Source organism: Pseudophryne corroboree, chromosome 12 (assembly GCF_028390025.1).
Source record: "Pseudophryne corroboree isolate aPseCor3 chromosome 12, aPseCor3.hap2, whole genome shotgun sequence".
NCBI classification, from domain to species: domain Eukaryota; kingdom Metazoa; phylum Chordata; class Amphibia; order Anura; family Myobatrachidae; genus Pseudophryne; species Pseudophryne corroboree.
This window is the reverse complement of record NC_086455.1, coordinates 157,967,302-157,986,517: the sequence shown is the minus strand read 5'-3', so window position 1 is coordinate 157,986,517 and position 19,216 is coordinate 157,967,302. Positions and strand designations below refer to the sequence as shown.

Sequence of the window (19,216 nt, the reverse complement as noted above, 5' to 3'; positions counted from 1 at the left end):
AAATTTCAAATCCCTAAACCAGGGCTGGCCAAACCAGTCCTCGAGATCTACCAACAGTTCACATTTTCCAGACCACCTAGCTGGTGCACAGGTGTAGTCATTACTAATTAAGATGTGCTGCATTCATTCCTAACTGACAATTCTACAGATCTCCAGGAGGCCTGGAAAACATGAACTGTTGGTAGATCTCGAGGACTGGTTTGGCCAGCCCTGCCCTAAACGGTTATTATCATCTTTTGCTTTTCCTCCTGAGGATAGGAAAAAATGGGAAAAGCCACCGATAGTGGATGCATCAGTATCCAGGCTTTCAAGGAAAATTGTATTGCCAGTCCCGGGTGCAGCCTCCCTAAAGGACAAAGCTGATCGTAAGATTGAGTCTACACTCAAATCCTTGTATACAGCTGCTGGGGTGGCACAGAGACCCACTATAGCATATGGGTGGATTACAAGAGCCGTTGCCAAATGGTCGGGTAACCTGATTGAAGGGTTAGACACCTTGCCTCAGGAGGAGGTTATCTTGTTCCTACAGCATATACCGGACTCTTACGAGGCGCTTCAGTACGGAAGGTTTCATGCGAGGCCCTACCAGCTAGATCTGTTGGACAAATGGTCCGGATCGCATCTTCACATGCACCAGAGGATCCATCTGTTGCCAACAGCCAGGATCTCCCTCCCGTGGTGGCTACAGACTTTTCACCTAGTCGAGGGTCGGAGGTTCGGGATTCAGAATTGGATTCTGCTAACCACAGACGCAAGCCTCAGAGGTTGGGGCGCAGTCACCCAGGGGGTGCAGTTTCAGGGAAGATGGTCAAGTCAGGAAGTCGTCCTTCCAATAAACATCCTGGAACTCAGGGCTATATACAACGTCCTTCTGCAGGCCTTATCACTTCTTCGGAATCAGGCCATTCAGGTCCAGTCGGACAATGTGACGGCAGTGACGTACATAAACCGACAGGGCGGAGCGAAAAACAGAGCCGCAATGTCAGAGGTGTCAATAATTCTCCTCTGGGCAGACAAACACGCTGTGTCGTTGTCAACGGTTTTCATTCCGGGGTGTAGACAACTGGGAAGCGGACTTCCTCAGCAGACACAACCTGCACCCGGGGGAGTGGGGCCTTCACCCTGAGGTGTTCCGGTGGTTAACACATCGGTGGGAATATCCACAAATCGACATGATGGCCTCTCGACTCAACAAGAAGCTCAAGCGGTATTGTTCCAGGTCGAGGGACCCACAAGCAGTGGCGGTAGACGCTCTGACAACTCCGTGGATTTACCAGCTGGTGTACGTGTTTCCTCCACTTCCTCTGAGCCCAAGAATTCTAAAAAGAATAAAAAGGGTAAAAGTTCAAGCAATCCTCATTGCTCCAGACTGGCCACGTAGGGCCTGGTACGCGGATCTTCTCGAGATGCTGCTCGAAGATCCGTGGCCTCTACCTCTTCGCGAGGATCTTCTGCAACAGGGCCCGTTCGTCTATCAAGACTTACCGCGGTTACGTTTAACGGCATGGAAGTTGAACGGCTAATTCTAGCCAGGAGAGGAATTCCTGACATGGTCATCCCGACCATGATCCAAGCCAGGAAGGGGGTAACGTCTAAACATTACCACCGTATTTGGAAGAAATATGTCTGAGAAGACAATATTCTGCGGTGGAATTTCATCTGGGACATTTCCTACTTTTTCTGCAGTCGGGAGTGGATGTGGGCCTAGGTCTAGGCTCCATAAAAAGTACAGATTTCGGCCTTGTCTGTTTTCTTTCAGAAACAATTGGCTTCTCTCCCTGAGGTCCAGACGTTCTTGAAAGGTGTTCTATCTCCCTTGGTGCCTCCTACAGCACCTTGGGATCTCAATTTGGTGCTGCAGTTCCTCCAATCGGACTGGTTTGAACCGTTACAGGAGGTTGACGCAAAGTACCTTACGTGGAAGACCGTCTCGCTGTTGGCCTTGGCTTCAGCAAGACGTGTGTCGGAGCTAGGGTCTTTTTCTCACAAGAGCCCCTACCTGATTTTCCATGAGGACAGAGCTGAACTCAGAACTCGTCCGCAATTTCTTCCTAAGGTGGTGTCCGCATTTCACATCAACCAACCTATTGTTTCGGTTGTTAAGGACACCTCTGCTACTTCAGAGTCTTTGGATGTTGTGAGGGCTTTGAAGGTGTATGTAAAGAGAACAGCTCGTCACAGGAAATCGGACTCGCTGTTCGTTCTATATGATCCCAATAAAATTGGATGTCCTGCTTCAAAGCAGTCAATTGCACGCTAGATCAGGCTCACTATCCAGCATGCTTATTCCACGGCAGGCTTGCCGGTTCCAAAATCTGTACAGGCCCACTCTACTAGGTCGGTGGGTTCTTCTTGGGCGGCTGCCAGGGGGGTGTCGGCTTTACAGGTATGCCGAGAAGCTACTTGGTCAGGTTCGAACACGTTTGCAAAGTTTTACAAGTTCGATACTTTGGCCTCTGAGGACCTTCAGTTTGGTGAATCAGTTCTGCAGGAACCTCAGCACTCTCCCACCCGGTTTGTGATCTTTGGTACTTCCCCATGGTACTAAGTGGATTCCCAGTATCCCCTAGGACGTAAGAGAAAATAGGATTTTAATTACCTACCAGTAAATCCTTTTCTCGTCGTCCGTACGGGATACTGGGCGCCCAGTGTTGTTTGGTTCAGCTGTTGCTGTTCCTTTTTTAAGTTTGGTTAGCATGGCTTTCCTCTTGTTATGGTTGTGCTGGTTCGTAATCTCACCACTTTTTCCTTATCTATCCTTCTCTCAAAGTATGTCCGTCTCCTCGGGCACAGTTTCCTAGACTGAGTCTGGTTGGAGGGGCATAGAGGGAGGAGCCAGCGCACACTATCAATTTCTTAAAGTGCCCATGGCTCCTAGTGGACCCGTATATATACCCCATGGTACTAAATGGATTCCCAGTATCCCCTACGGACTACGAGAAAAGGATTTACCGGTAGGTAATTAAAATCCTATTTTCTGTTCTACATATATAATAACATGGATCCACGCAGAGATATTTGTAGTTGGGAAATTAATGTTGGTGGTCGATGGATGTGTTCATGGATATTTTTGTGTTTTGGCTAAATTGTAGGGGAGCTGCAGAGACAGGTTGGGCTACAACAGCAGCTGCAGGAGGACCGGGAGAGGCTACAGGAAGAACTACTGTCCTCCGGCCGGGCACAGGAGAAGTGTAATGAGAGACTTCTGGAACTGCAGGAATCCGTCAGGGATCTGAGTGCAGAGAGGGCCGAGCTGAACAGCAAGTTGGCGCAGGAGGAGAAGAGTGGCAAAGAGCTGCGGAAGAACCTGTGCGAGGCCCAGAAACAGGCAGAGTTTGCCCGGGAAGAGCTGAATTCGGCTGGGAGGCAGTTGAAGATGGAGAGGGAGGTCCACCAGCGGGAGCTGACAGACCTGCGCTCCGCTGCACAGACTGCCAAAAGTAAACATGAGCGCAACATCCAGGAGATGCTGACGCACTTCAGACAGGAGAGGGAGGAGCTAGAGGGCTACATTCGCACCCTGAAGGTGACCTTTATGAGTGATACCTAGATTTACCCTGCATACGCATAGATGCACCTTGTATATCTACTGGTCTTCAGGCCTGATGGCCAACAGTATTGAGTGAATATTGTATGTTCCAGGCGGAGTTAATTGACAACAAATCCCTTGTGAAATCTGAACGCCAGCGAGTGGAGAAAATGAAGATAGAATGTGATAAGCTCTCAGAAGAAGTATTGCACGGAAGAGAGGAGAGCGCTACCTTGAGGTGCAAGTACCAGTTGGCTGTACAGAATGCAGATGAGAAGGTGAGAACCTAGATCATCAGTGAGTCTGCTGTCACAGGTGATCTAATACGTTATTCCTGCACGCTCTGGGTTTAGATATGGCAAAAAAGGAGAAACTAGTTTGGGCGCGTAGAGAGTAGCACCCCATCTGCAAATTATTCTGCCATGTTGCTGCTTTTCCGCTAACTTATACCGTGCAATCCGGTAATGTAATGAAGTGCCAGGGGTGAATAATGCTGATCATTTTCTCCCCATGTCCACATTACAAAGCACAAATAAGTCCTTCTTAAGAAGACATTGGGGTACAGAAGGAACAGCATTAATAATAATACAGTAGACATACGGTTTTGTTAAGAGACCCTTTCATCCCTGCCACAGATTTGGCCTTGACGTATCGCCAGAAGTTATTATCTATGACATGCGCCAGATTGGCTGATAACAACATATTATTCATATAATCGCATTACCCATAAAGTGTTACACTCAGCCGCTGTACAGAGTATGTGTAGTTTTTGCATTGGCCACTTGGAGGCGCTTCAGCATTATTTAATCCCATAACTTTCCGGGGAGCGCAGGACAATGCGAGGAGACCGAATGGCTACAGCTACCTTCACAATGAAGGAAGGTTTCACGATTTGTTGTCTGCATGTGAAGATTATAATCAGCCTCATGTCCACAGGCGCGCACACGTGTGCATTTGTGCTAAATAACACGTCACATAGAAGCATATATGAGAGAAGCTATGAAGTACTGCAGAGATAGTCCTGACAAATCTCAGATGTGTTTTTATTGCTGCACATGAAAGAGCCCAGTTGTTGCTTTGATCTGTTCCTCCCATATTGGAAGATACTGGGAAACTCCACATCACAGACTGCTTCCTTATCAGGGATGGCAGAGAGCGCGGTGGGAGGTAGTGTGTGATCCCTTAAGTGGCAGATGTGTACCAGGAGCTGGCGCTAGGGCAGGGAGAGGATGCTCTCACACACTGCTTCCTTATCAGTGATGGCAGAGAGCGCGGCGGGAGGTAGTCTGTGATCCCTTATGTGGCAGATGTGTACCTGGAGCTGGCGCTAGGGCAGGGAGAGGATGCTCTCACACACTGCTTCCTTATCAGTGATGGCAGAGAGCGCGGCGGGAGGTAGTCTGTGATCCCTTATGTGGCAGATGTGTACCTGGAGCTGGCGCTAGGGCAGGGAGAGGATGCTCTCACAGACTGCTTCCTTATCAGTGATGGCAGAGAGTGCGGCGGGAGGTAGTCTGTGACCTTATGTGGCAGATGTGTACCAGGAGTTGGCGCTAGGGCAGGTAGAGGACGCTCTCACAGACTGCTTCCTTATCAGTGATGGCAGAGAGTGCGGCGGGAGGTAGTCTGTGATCCCTTATGTGGCAGATGTGTACCTGGAGCTGGCGCTAGGGCAGGGAGAGGACGCTCTCACAGACTGCTTCCTTATCAGGGATGGCAGAGAGCGCGGTGGGAGGTAGTCTGTGACCTTATGTGGCAGATGTGTACCAGGAGTTGGCGCTAGGGCAGGTAGAGGACGCTCTCACAGACTGCTTCCTTATCAGTGATGGCAGAGAGTGCGGCGGGAGGTAGTCTGTGACCTTATGTGGCAGATGTGTACCAGGAGCTGGCGCTAGGGCAGGAAGAGGCAGCTGAAATGCAATATTCTAGAATATACCATATACTGTTATATGCTAATCCTCTCTGTTGTTTAGTGATAATGTATGCTGCCTTGTCATACTGTGTGCTGGCCTGACGTACTGTATGCTGCCTTGTCGTACTGTATGTTGCCCTGTGCTGCCCTGTCATACTGTATGCTGCGGTGTGCTGTCCTGTCATACTTTATGCTGCTGTGTGCTGTCCTGTCATACTGTATGCTGCGGTGTGCTGCCCTGTGATACTGTATGCTGCGGTGTGCTGCCCCGTCATACTGTGTGCTGCCCTGTGATACTGTATGCTGCGGTGTGCTGTCTTGTCCTACTTTATGCTGCTGTGTGCTGACCGGTCATTGTAATCTGCTCTGTGTTGCCCTGTCGTACTGTATGCTTGGTGCTGCTCTGTTGTGCTGTATGATGCCCTGTCGTACTGTATGCTACTGTGCGCTGTACTGTCCTGCTGTGTTGTACTGTTTGCTGCTGTGCTGCCCTGTCGTACTGTTTGCTGCTCTGTTGTACTGTATGCTGCTATGTGCTGCCCTGTTGAACTGTATGCTGCTGTGTGCTGCTCTGTCATATGCATGCTGCTGTGTGCTGCTCTGTCATACTGTATGCTGTTGTTTGTATCCCTGTCATACTGTATGCTGCTGTGTGCTGCCCCGTCATACTGTATGCTGCTTGGTTCTGCCCTGTGCTACTGTATGCTGCTGTTTGCTGCCCTGTCATACTGTATTCTGCTGTGTGCTGCCCTGTCATACTGTATTCTGCTGTGTGCTGCCCTGTCATACTGTGTGCTGCCCTGTCATACTGTATGCTGCTGTGTGCTGCTCTGTCATACTGTGTGCTGCCCTGTCATACTGTATGCTGCTGTGTGCTGCCCCGTCATACTGTGTGCTGCCTTATCATACTGTATGCTGCTGTGTGCTGCTCTGTCATACTGTGTGCTGCCTTATCATACTGTATGCTGCCTTGTCATACTGTATGCTGCTGGGTGCTGCTCTGTCATACTGTATGCTGCTGGGTGCTGCCCTGTCATACTGTATGCTGCTTGGTTCTGCCCTGTCATACTGTATGCTGCTGGGTGCTGCCCCGTCATACTGTATGCTGCTGCCCTGTTGTACTATATGCGGCCCTGTCATACTGTATGCTGCCCCGTCATACTGTATGCTGCTGCCCTGTTGTACTATATGCTGCTGTATGCGGCCCTGTCATACTGTATGCTGCTGTGTGCTACCCCGTCATACTGTATGCTGCTGTGTGCTGCTCCGTCATATGTATGCTGCTGTGTGCTGCTCTTTCATATGTATGCTGCTGTGTGCTGCCCCGTCATACTGTGTGCTGCTCTGTCATATGTATGCTGCCGTGTGCTGCTCTGTCATATGTATGCTGCTGTGTGCTGCTCTCATATGTATGCTGCTGTGTGCTGCTCTGTCATATGTATGCTGCTGTGTGCTGCTCTGTCATATGTATGCTGCTGTGTGCTGCCCCGTCATACTGTATGCTGCTGAGTGCTGCTCTGTCATGTGTGCTGCTGTGTGCTGCCTCGTCATATTGTATGCTGCTGTGTGCTGCCCTGTCATACTGTATGCTGCCCCATCATACTGTATGCTGCTGTGTGCTGCCCTGTCATGAACAGTTATTTATATAGCGCACACATATTCCGCAGCGCTTAACAGAGAATAATTGTCCATTCACATCCGTCCCTGCCCCAGTGGAGCTTACACTTTATATTCCCTACCACATGTACACACAGACACATTCACGCTAGGGTTAATTTTGTTCGGAGCCAAATAACCTACCAGTATATTTTTGGACTGGGAGGAAACCTGAGTACCCGGAGGAAACCCACGCAAGTACGGGGAGAATATACAAACTCCACACAGATAGGGCCATGGTGGGAATTGAACCCATGACCTCAGTGCTTGTGAGGCAGTAATTCTAACCATTACACCGTCTGTGCTGCCCTGTCCTGTCATACTGTGCTGCCCCGTCATACTGTATGCTGCTGTGTGCTGCCCCGTCATATTGTGTGCTGGCCCGTCATACTGTATGCTGCTGGGTGCTGGCCCGTCATACTGTATGCTACTGTAGTGTTCACTCTAGGATTTTTTTAGGGCAGGGTGCTGACCTTGGGGAGGGCACATTTTTGATTCGGGGAGGGCACATTTTTGATTCGGGGAGGGCACATTTTTGATTCGGGAGGGCACATTTTAATTTAGAAGGGCAAAATGGTGTACATACTGTAATATGTATGCAGGTGTCTTAAACTTGCAGCACATTGTAGCTTATAAACCATCCTGGGACACCTTCGCTTCAATCTGACAGCACATTTTAAGTTTAAATGTGCCGTCAGATTGAAGTGAAGGTGTCCCAGAATGGTTTATATATCATTAATGTGCTGCCAGTTTATTTCTGAAGTGTCTCAATAGGGTTTATATAGTTTATTAAACTATATAAATCCTATTGAGACACTTCAGAGTTAAACTGGCAGCACATGTTTCTATATAAACCCTATTGAGACACTTCAGAAAAAAAACTGCCAGCACGTGTTGCTATATAAACCCTATTGAGACACTTAAAAAAAACCTGCAGCACATATTGCTATATAAACCCTATTGATACACTTCAGAGTGAAATTGGCAGCACGTGTTGCTATATAAACCTGATTGAGACACTTCAGAAATAAACTAGCGCACATCGTATTTTAAATGTGCTGTCAGATTGAAGCGAAGGTGCCCCAGGTTGGTTTATATAACATTCATGTGCTGCCAGTTTATTTCTGAAGTGTCAAAATAGGGTTTATATAGTTCATTAAACTATAAGATTAGTTGAATGCTGCCAGATTAAAACTAAAGGGGCACCAGGCGACCCATATACAGTAGGATAAATAGCTTAGTGTGGCAGCACTAGTCTTAGATGATGTTTGTGTGTCAATTCAACTTACTGGGGGCTGATGCTGCAGGAGTGATCGCGCTGGTCCCCCGTCACACACCGCGGAGCTGGAAGAAAATGCCCGCCACACTGATCCTACCCGGCATCCTCTTTTATTGGGTCATGTGCACAGAGGAGGGCTGGGTTTGCCTCGGCAGGAGAGGCAAACCCAGCCCTCCTCATCTCACCAGCAGCCTACAGTATTGCCGAGACCCGAGTGCTGTGAGCGCATTAGCGCGACAAGCCTGAGGCAGCAGCAGGGAGGCGTGGCAGCATGGCGGGAGCAGTGGCAGCGTAGCGGGAGGAGTGACGGCGCTGACAGCGATGCGAGAGGAGTGGCAGTGCGGAGAGAGGAGTTTCAGTGCGGCCCGGCGCGGCAGTCCTTTAGTAATCAGCAGGGCGGCAGGGCGGGCACAAACGGGCAGGGCGCATTCTGACACTTGGAAAAGGGGTGTGCTGCCCCGTCATACTGTGTGCTGGCCCGTCATACTGTATGCTGCTGTGTGCTGCCCCGTCATACTGTGTGCTGCTGTGCTGGCCCGTCATACTGTATGCTGGCCCGTCATATTGTATGCTGCTGTGTGCTGGCCCGTCATACTGTGTGCTGGCCCGTCATACTGTATGCTGCTGTGTGCTGGCCCGTCATACTGTGTGCTGGCCCGTCATACTGTATGCTGCTGTGTGCTGCCCCGTCATACTGTGTGCTGGCCCGTCATACTGTATGCTGCTGTGTGCTGCCCCGTCATACTGTGTGCTGGCCCGTCATACTGTATGCTGCTGTGTGCTGCCCCGTCATGCTGTGTGCTGGCCCGTCATACTGTATGCTGCTGTGTGCTGCCCCGTCATACTGTATGCTGCTGTGTGCTGCCCCGTCATACTGTGTGCTGGCCCGTCATACTGTATGCTGCTGGGTGCTGGCCCGTCATACTGTATGCTACTGTGTGCTGCCCCGTCATACTGTGTGCTGGCCCGTCATACTGTATGCTGCCCCGTCATACTGTATGCTGCTGTGCTGGCCCGTCATACTGTATGCTGGCCCGTCATACTGTATGCTGCTGTGTGCTGCCCCGTCATACTGTGTGCTGGCCCGTCATACTGTATGCTGCTGTGTGCTGCCCCGTCATACTGTGTGCTGGCCCGTCATACTGTATGCTGCTGTGTGCTGCCCCGTCATGCTGTGTGCTGGCCCGTCATACTGTATGCTGCTGTGTGCTGCCCCGTCATACTGTATGCTGCTGTGTGCTGCCCCGTCATACTGTGTGCTGGCCCGTCATACTGTATGCTGCTGGGTGCTGGCCCGTCATACTGTATGCTACTGTGTGCTGCCCCGTCATACTGTGTGCTGGCCCGTCATACTGTATGCTGCCCCGTCATACTGTATGCTGCTGTGCTGGCCCGTCATACTGTATGCTGGCCCGTCATATTGTATGCTGCTGTGTGCTGGCCCGTCATACTGTGTGCTGGCCCGTCATACTGTATGCTGCTGTGTGCTGGCCCGTCATACTGTGTGCTGGCCCGTCATACTGTATGCTGCTGTGTGCTGCCCCGTCATACTGTGTGCTGGCCCGTCATACTGTATGCTGCTGTGTGCTGCCCCGTCATACTGTGTGCTGGCCCGTCATACTGTATGCTGCTGTGTGCTGCCCCGTCATACTGTGTGCTGGCCCGTCATACTGTATGCTGCTGTGTGCTGCCCCGTCATACTGTGTGCTGGCCCGTCATACTGTATGCTGCTGTGTGCTGCCCCGTCATACTGTATGCTGCCTTATAATCCTGATAGTTGAGGTCTTCTGTCACAGGACCAGCAGCTGAACTCCTTGGGGCAGAGCATGAAGAAACTGGAAGATGCCAATCAAATCCTGAAAGAGAAGCTGAGTTCTCTGGAGACGGAGCAGGAAACCATCCTAAGTGCCATAGAGAGTGAGATTAACTCTGCCTGTCAGCTGCTATCCAGAAACTCCATGGAGAAATTCAAAGTAATTCCCAATATTAAATCTCCCCAGCCTGAGATCATTCTCATAACTGGTTATTGTTAGGAATGTAAAATGATTCTTTGTACTGAAGCTGTTCTCTGTCATCTACTGAAGGCTGTATCCACAGTGACCCACCTGAGGAATGACCCTCACTACTGGCTGGCTGAGACTAAGGTGAGATGCTGGGATGTTTCTCTGGGCCCCAGGGTGTGATAGGGAAATGTCCCACTAGGAGATCTGTCCGAATCCAGCAGCTGTGCTGGCCACACATATAGCAGCAGCTGCACAGACTCGCACAAACATCCCCCCCCCTTCCCTTTCCTCATTCTCCTATATGTGCATCTTGTTACCTGTCATTATTATATGCAGTACACCCTGTACAATGTTACATAGTGCCGTACACACGCACCCAGCTTACACTGTGTCCTACCCCTTCTCCCATCTCCTAATACACAGCCACCGAGGACTCTGCCCTCTCCCCTCATACTCACAGATCTCCCTCTCCTCCTCCTAATACACAGACATCGGGGCACTCCAACCTCTCCCCTCCTCCTAATACACAGACATCAGGACACACTGACCTCTCCCCTCCTCCTAATACACAGACATCAGGGGACACTGACCTCTCTCCTCCTCCTAATACACAGACATCAGGACACACTGACCTCTCCTCTCCTCCTAATACACAGACATCAGGACACACTGACCTCTCCCCTCTTCCTAATACACAGACATCAGGACACTGACCTCTCCCCTCCTCCTAATACACAGACATCAGGACACACTGACCTCTCCCCTCCTCCTAATACACAGACATCAGGACACTGACCTCTCCCCTCTTCCTAATACACAGACATCAGGGGACACACTGACCTCTCCCCTCCTCCTAATACACAGACATCAGGACACACTGACCTCTCCCCTCTTCCTAATACACAGACATCAGGACACTGACCTCTCCCCTCTTCCTAATACACAGACATCAGGGGACACACTGACCTCTCCCCTCCTCCTAATACACAGACATCAGGACACACTGAACTCTCCCCTCCTCCTAATACACAGAAATCAGGACACTGACCTCTCCTCTCCACCTAATACACAGACATCAGGACACTGACCTCTCCCCTCCTCCTAATACACAGACATCAGGACACACTGACCTCTCCTCTCCTCCTAATACACAGACATCAGGACACTGACCTCTCCCCTGACCTCTCCCCTCCTCCTAATACACAGACATCAGGACACACTGACCTCTCCCCTCCTCCTAATACACAGACATCAGGACACTGACCTCTCCCCTCCTCCTAATACACAGACTTTCGCACACACTGACCTCTCCCCTCCTCCTAATACACAGACATCAGAACACACTGCCCTCTCCCCTCCACCTAATACACAGACTTTCGCACACACTGACCTCTCCCCTCCTCCTAATATACAGACATCAGAACACACTGCCCTCTCCCCTCCACCTAATACACAGACTTTCGCACACACTGACCTCTCCCCTCCTCCTAATACACAGACATCAGGACACACTGACCTCTCCCCTCCTCCTAATACACACACCAGACATACAGTAAGGGGACTTATACTATTTGCTTGGCCTCCGCACCTAGATGTTAGAAGTAATTGCACCCCTTGCAGCCAGTTGGCTAGTTACCAAGAGTACAGGGTCTCTCTGTACTGTGTCAGCAATTTCCCTATTGTAGTGCGCTGGAACATTGTTACCTGCCAGAGACTTATAACAGAATCAGCACTTTGCAATTCAAGGGAAAATTGAATGGTCTCTGCAACAGAGGTTGCTTACATCTGTCAATAACGTAGTGATATTACCTGGGGCCCTGTGTCTCCAATGATTGATGTGACTCTCAGGATGGTCGCCAGCCGAGGAGCTGGACGGACATGGCAGATTGTGGGGTAATCCTCACCTAGGATGGTAGTCAGTGACTTGGCAGCCTGTGTTACAATGGTATATGGAGATTAGATAGCCCCCCCTTCCCTATATATTAATGGGACTATGTGGACACCTTCCACCATGATGCCTGTGAATGGAATTTGTGTCCATGTAACGTAGAGGTGCCAGTATCTAGTGTTCATGTGAAGAGGAGACTTTTATGTGACCTCTTTGGCCATTGTCTGCATTACTGGTGGTCTCATTCAGAGTTTTCCCTCAGACAAAGCTGCACTGGTTGTGTGACGAGGTGAAGGAGCGGGAGAGGAAGCTCCGTAATCAGCACCAGCAGAGCCGGGAGCAGATGAAGGAGCAGAAGGTGAAGTCGGAGGCTCTGTGTCAGCAGATCACAAAACTCGAGCAGCAGGTAGAGGATGGCCACAGGGAGAGAAAAGGTAGGTGATCCGCATCTGTCTGGCAGGGGGGCCTCACGTTTGACCTGGGGATGAGACAAGGTCATATATAATATGTCAGAGTAACATCGCCCTCTGTGGGACGGTCACGGTTTGTCTAGCAGCGCCCCTCGTAGTGATACTGGGAGCTCTCCTGTAATGTTGCAGAGATGAATTCTCCTGCATCAGCAGATTGTTTTGTTGTGTGATCTGTGTGAAACATGTGTTCCCTCTGGCCGCTGATACAAGACGTATTGCTTAGTGAGCAGAAATAAAATTAATTTGCTTAATTCATTTTTTTTTTTTTTTTTTTTTTGCATCGCTTTCAAGAAAATCGTAAATACTTTTCCATTTTACACTTATGGTAAACAGTTTTAATTAGAACCAGATCCCAGTTATCTGCTATTAAGAGCAACTGTTGAGGATATGCACTTTTATTGTGACAGAGGAAAATAATCTGCTTCAGGCCTTTGTGGTAGCAATAATAAAATCTCTGCCAAGATGGCACCTACTGGAGTTTTGCTTTTAAAAACACAAGTTTAAATGCCAGTGCTACTGCAGGTCACATGGGTCATTAGGAGCCAGTGACATCACTGAGAATGCAACCTATCTACTCACTATGAGTCAGTGACATCAATGAGAATGCAGCCTATCCACTCACTATGAGCCAGTGACATCACTGAGAATTCAGCCTATCCACTCACTAGGAACCAGTGACATCACTGAGAATGCAACCTATCTACTCACTAGGAACCAGTGACATCCCTGGGAGTGCAGCCTATTCAGTCACTAGGAGCCAGTGACATCACTCGGAATGCAGCCTATCCGGGGCTGATTTATTTCCACGGGAGCAGCTGTCACCTTGCATTGTGTGTTTATCTGGTTATGGTAGGCTGATACTGCTAGCACAAGAGGCAAGAGCAGAATCTGCTTATTAACAGGTAACTTACAAAGTTGTTCCGGTGACTTCAGTGCTTCATTGAATGTGCCCCTTTGTGGCAGTAAAATGCATTCATTGCATGCAGATCAGTACGTCACAGTAATAGTTCAGAAGGGAGAGTCATTTACAGGTGAGGATGGGCTGTGCCACAGTCCATGTATTGTTATTAGCCAGTTGCAGAGGCCTTTCATAGTAGGGTCCTTCTGCCTTGTGTGCTTTGTCTTACAGACCTGCTGCTGTGTCTCTCCTCCTGCAGCATGCCAAATGGAGCGCCTGGGCTCAGCCACTTGTATATGTGTAGGAGAAGGGTGGTCTTCAGTATGCCGGCTGTCGGACTCCCGGCGACCAACATACCGGCGCCGGGAGCCCGACAGCCGGCATACCGACACTTATTCTTCCTCGTGGGGGTCCACGACCCCCCTGGAGGGAGAATAAAATAGTGTAGCGCGCCACCGTGCCCGTAGCGTGGCGAGCGCAGTGAGCCCGCAAGGGGCTCATTTGCGCTCGCCACACTGTCGGTAAGCCGACGGTCGGGCTCCCGGCGCCGGTATGCTGGTCGCCGGGAGCCCGGCCGCCGGCATATCGTAGTGAACCCGTAGGAGAAAGCACAGTGGCTGGAATCTGCAGTGGTGAATGGTTATGTGCGGTTTTTGATGTTCGCGGGTCTTCATTATTTGAGGGATGTCAGTACTGTACATGTCTCAGTGCTCTCAGCTTACTGACACAGGTGGCACCTTATATGGTGGTGATATCTCCTCATTATCTCCTATTGGGTAAGACGTCTACATCTAAAAAAACAGCAACTTGTTCTGATTTATCTGTGACAAGCAGCCGGCACTCTGACGTCATGGGTGTCGGGGTTACTCTGTATACTAAGTTTCACATGAACTTGCAATCTAAGTGCTGTCAGTAGTCTTTCTGTTCCGTAAAACAGCGATTGGGGGAGTGCGTTTCCAGGTGTAGGGGGAGTGCGTTTCCAGGTGTAGGGGGAGTGCGTTTCTAGGTGTAGCACTAGGGCCACTAGTGACAGACTGAAGTTGTGGTTTTCAGGCGCAGGGAAGTAACTGTGAGTTGTGCCACGCGCTGATGTAATATGCCCACTCGCGCAGACCACTAGCCCGATCCTGCCTGCCCTGGCTATGACGGTATAAGCCTCCTGACATTCCAGCATCAACTTCCTTTATTTCATCTGCTCAATACTTCAGACTAATGTTTTGTGTGCATTGATGATTGTCTCTGCTGCTAATTTATCACATTATCCATGTTAACGACCTAGGGCTGCATTTTTAGTTTAGTGAAACGCATGGTCTGATAAAAGATAAATTGATCCACAATATCCAGGTCACAACCATTTGCCAAATCCCCAGCAGTATTGGTTGTGTCATTAACCCAAGATGCCCTGAAGCAACTATTTTATTACAAGATTTGGCTATAACAGCCTCACAGAATTTTATATTTAAATACATGTAAAAGAACGCACTACTGGAGTACCACCCCCGGGACGCATTGTACCTGCTGGAGTACCACCCCGGGACGCATTGTACCTGCTGGAGTACCACCCCGGGACACACTGTATCTGCTGGAGTACCACCCGGGACGCACTGTACCTGCTGGAGTACCACCCCGGGACGCACTGTACCTGCTGGAGTACCACCCCCGGGACGCACTGTACCTGCTGGAGTACCACCCCCGGGACGCACTGTACCTGCTGGAGTACCACCCCCGGGACGCACTGTACCTGCTGGAGTACCACCCCGGGACGCACTGTATCTGCTGGAGTACCACCCCCGGGACGCACTGTATCTGCTGGAGTACCACCCCCGGGACGCACTGTACCTGCTGGAGTACCACCCCCGGGACGCATTGTACCTGCTGGAGTACCACCCCGGGACGCATTGTACCTGCTGGAGTACCACCCCGGGACGCACTGTATCTGCTGGAGTACCACCCCGGGACGCACTGTACCTGCTGGAGTACCACCCCGGGACGCACTGTACCTGCTGGAGTACCACCCCGGGACGCACTGTATCTGCTGGAGTACCACCCCCGGGACGCACTGTACCTGCTGGACTACCACCCCGGGACGCACTGTACCTGCTGGAGTACCACCCCCGGGACGCACTGTACCTGCTGGAGTACCACCCCCGGGACGCACTGTACCTGCTGGAGTACCACCCCGGGACGCACTGTACCTGCTGGAGTACCACCCAGGGACGCACTGTACCTGCTGGAGTACCACCCCCGGGACGCATTGTACCTGCTGGAGTACCACCCCGGGACGCATTGTACCTGCTGGAGTACCACCCCGGGACGCACTGTACCTGCTGGAGTACCACCCCGGGACGCACTGTACCTGCTGGAGTACCACCCCGGGACGCACTGTACCTGCTGGAGTACCACCCCCGGGACGCACTGTACCTGCTATAGTACCACCCCCGGGATGCACTGTACCTGCTGGAGTACCACCCCCGGGACGCACTGTACCTGCTGGAGTACCACCCCGGGACGCACTGTATCTGCTGGAGTACCACCCCCGGGACGCACTGTACCTGCTGGACTACCACCCCGGGACGCACTGTACCTGCTGGAGTACCACCCCCGGGACGCACTGTACCTGCTGGAGTACCACCCCCGGGACGCACTGTACCTGCTGGAGTACCACCCCGGGACGCACTGTACCTGCTGGAGTACCACCCCGGGACAGAGTACCACCCCGGGACGCACTGTACCTGCTGGAGTACCACCCCGGGACGCACTGTACCTGCTGGAGTACCACCACCCAGGTACGCACTGTACCTGCTGGAGTACCACCACCCAGGGACGCACTGTACCTGCTGGAGTACCACCACCCCGGGACGCACTGTACCTGCTGGAGTACCACCCCGGGACGCACTGTACCTGCTGGAGTACCACCCCCGGGACGCACTGTACCTGCTGGAGTACCACCCCCGGGACGCACTGTACCTGCTGGAGTACCACCCCGGGACGCACTGTATCTGCTGGAGTACCACCCCCGGGACGCACTGTACCTGCTGGAGTACCACCCCCGGGACGCACTGTACCTGCTGGAGTACCACCCCCGGGACGCACTGTACCTGCTGGAGTACCACCCCCGGGACGCACTGTACCTGCTGGAGTACCACCCCCGGGACGCACTGTACCTGCTGGAGTACCACCCCCGGGACGCACTGTACCTGCTGGAGTACCACCCAGGGACGCACTGTACCTGCTGGAGTACCACCCCCGGGACGCACTGTACCTGCTGGAGTACCACCCCGGGATGCACTGTACCTGCTGGAGTACCACCCCGGGACGCACTGTACCTGCTGGAGTACCACCCCGGGACGCACTGTACCTGCTGGAGTACCACCCCCCAGGTACGCACTGTACCTGCTGGAGTACCACCCCCGGGACGCACTGTACCTGCTGGAGTGCCACCACCCAGGGACGCACTGTACCTGCTGGAGTACCACCACCCAGGGACACACTGTACCTGCTGGAGTATCGTAAATTTAAATGCCCGTCCTGTTATGTATGGCCACATATACTGAGCGGCCGAAAGGTATGTGTATATATGCTTACCAGAATCAGTCATCAGTCGGCGTGTGTACCCAGCCTAAGCACACAGTATTTAGTTATCCGCAGTAATTGTACTGCAGCTAATTTAGCCGCTTGGGGGGATCCAGTTAGCCCCGATGACGACGCTTATCGGGGATTTTATGGCAGGCAAAACCAAATTTGTCAGAAGCAGGCCTTTTTTTTTCCTGATTGCGGGCATCAAAACACATAGTGGTTTGCAACTTTTCACGGATCCTGTGTATTTTTGCACGAAAAGTGAAAATTTCTTGGATGGAAAAAATGGGGGCTAATTGAATAGCCCCCCCCCCCCCCCCAAAAAAAAAATTTCTTTACAAAAAATTAACATTACCCCTGTTTTTGGGCCCCAAAACATTTTTGGGTCTAATTGAATACCCCCACTAACCTTTCAAGTAAGTCTCATAATACTGTTTTAACTGGAGTGAACCGGCGTGTTACGTTGTGCACCTATGTGTACGACATACGTCTGTCCCTTCCCCTTTCTGGAATCAGCTAGTGAGGATGGTGCTTCCCTATCTTGCATCACTTGCGGTGATGAGTCCTAATTCTGAGCAGTAACCTCCTTGGATACAGAAATACTCTTTGCAGACATTGGGCAATTTCTGCTTTTACTCCTATAAACACCGACCTACTGTCCAAGGACTTACTGGTTCTGAGACGCATCCTGCTGCGGCCGCATTAGCGAGTTACATCTGTGACTTTATGCTGATGCTAGTAACAGCCCTGGTGTAAGTACGTGCATCTGTATCTGCAAGGATTGGTGTGTCTTTGGACTAAACGGTTGGTTGTACCTTTGTAAGCTGCACCAGCGCCTATGGTAATGGTAAGCGCTGGTGCAGCTTACAAAGGTACAACCAACCGTTTAGTCTAAAGACACACCAATCCTTGCAGATACAGATGCATGTACTTATACCAGGGCTGTTACTAGCATCAGCATAAAGTCACAGATGTAACTCGCTAATGCGGCCGCAGCAGGATGCGTCTCAGAACCAGTAAGTCCTTGGACAGTAGGTCACAGCGGAAAGTATTCACAGCGCTTCACTTTTTCCACATTTTGTTATGTTACAGCCTTATTCCAAAATGGAATAAATTATTTTCTCTATCGTCCTAGTGGATGCTGGGGTTCCTGAAAGGACCAGGGGGAATAGCGGCTCCGCAGGAGACAGGGCACAAAAAGTAAAGCTTTAGGATCAGGTGGTGTGCACTGGCTCCTCCCCCTATGACCCTCCTCCAAGCCTCAGTTAGATTTTTGTGCCCGGCCGAGAAGGGTGCAATCTAGGTGGCTCTCCTAAAGAGCTGCTTAGAAAAGTTTAGCTTAGGTTTTTTATTTTACAGTGAGTCCTGCTGGCAACAGGATCACTGCAACGAGGGACTTAGGGGAGAAGAAGTGAACTCACCTGCGTGCAGGATGGATTGGCTTCTTTGGCTACTGGACATTAGCTCCAGAGGGACGATCACAGGTACAGCCTGGATGGTCACCGGAGCCTCGCCGCCGGCCCCCTTGCAGATGCTGAAAAGAGAAGAAGGTCCAGAATCGGCGGCAGAAGACTCCTCAGTCTTCTTAAGGTAGCGCACAGCACTGCAGCTGTGCGCCATTGCTCTCAGCACACTTCACACGGCAGTCACTGAGGGTGCAGGGCGCTGGGAGGGGGGCGCCCTGGGAGGCAATGTAAACCTATTTTTTGGCAAAAAATACCTCACATATAGCCTCCGGGGGCTATATGGAGATATTTAACCCCTGCCAGAATCCGTTGAAGAGCGGGAGACGAGCCCGCCGAAAAAGGGGCGGGGCCTATCTCCTCAGCACACAGCGCCATTTTCCCTCACAGAAAGGCTGGAGGGAAGGCTCCCAGGCTCTCCCCTGCACTGCACTACAGAAACAGGGTTAAAACAGAGAGGGGGGGCACTAATTTGGCGTTAGAAATATATAAAAAGATGCTATAAGGGAAAACACTTCTATAAGGTTGTCCCTATATAATTA

At 51.2% G+C, this 19,216-nt stretch overlaps 1 protein-coding gene across 4 annotated transcripts in view; it reads left to right on the top strand.

Moving 5' to 3' along the window:
• Positions 1-19,216, top strand: part of CEP128 (centrosomal protein 128) — a 240,531-nt gene that overhangs the window by 64,605 nt on the left and 156,710 nt on the right. For all 4 annotated transcript variants that reach the window (XM_063948221.1, XM_063948219.1, XM_063948220.1 and 1 more), the window contains 5 exons: positions 3,093-3,526; positions 3,643-3,807; positions 10,173-10,349; positions 10,461-10,520; positions 12,530-12,701. In XM_063948221.1, coding sequence (XP_063804291.1) covers positions 3,093-3,526; positions 3,643-3,807; positions 10,173-10,349; positions 10,461-10,520; positions 12,530-12,701 — 1,008 coding nt within the window. The remainder of the gene's footprint in view (positions 1-3,092; positions 3,527-3,642; positions 3,808-10,172; positions 10,350-10,460; positions 10,521-12,529; positions 12,702-19,216) is intronic.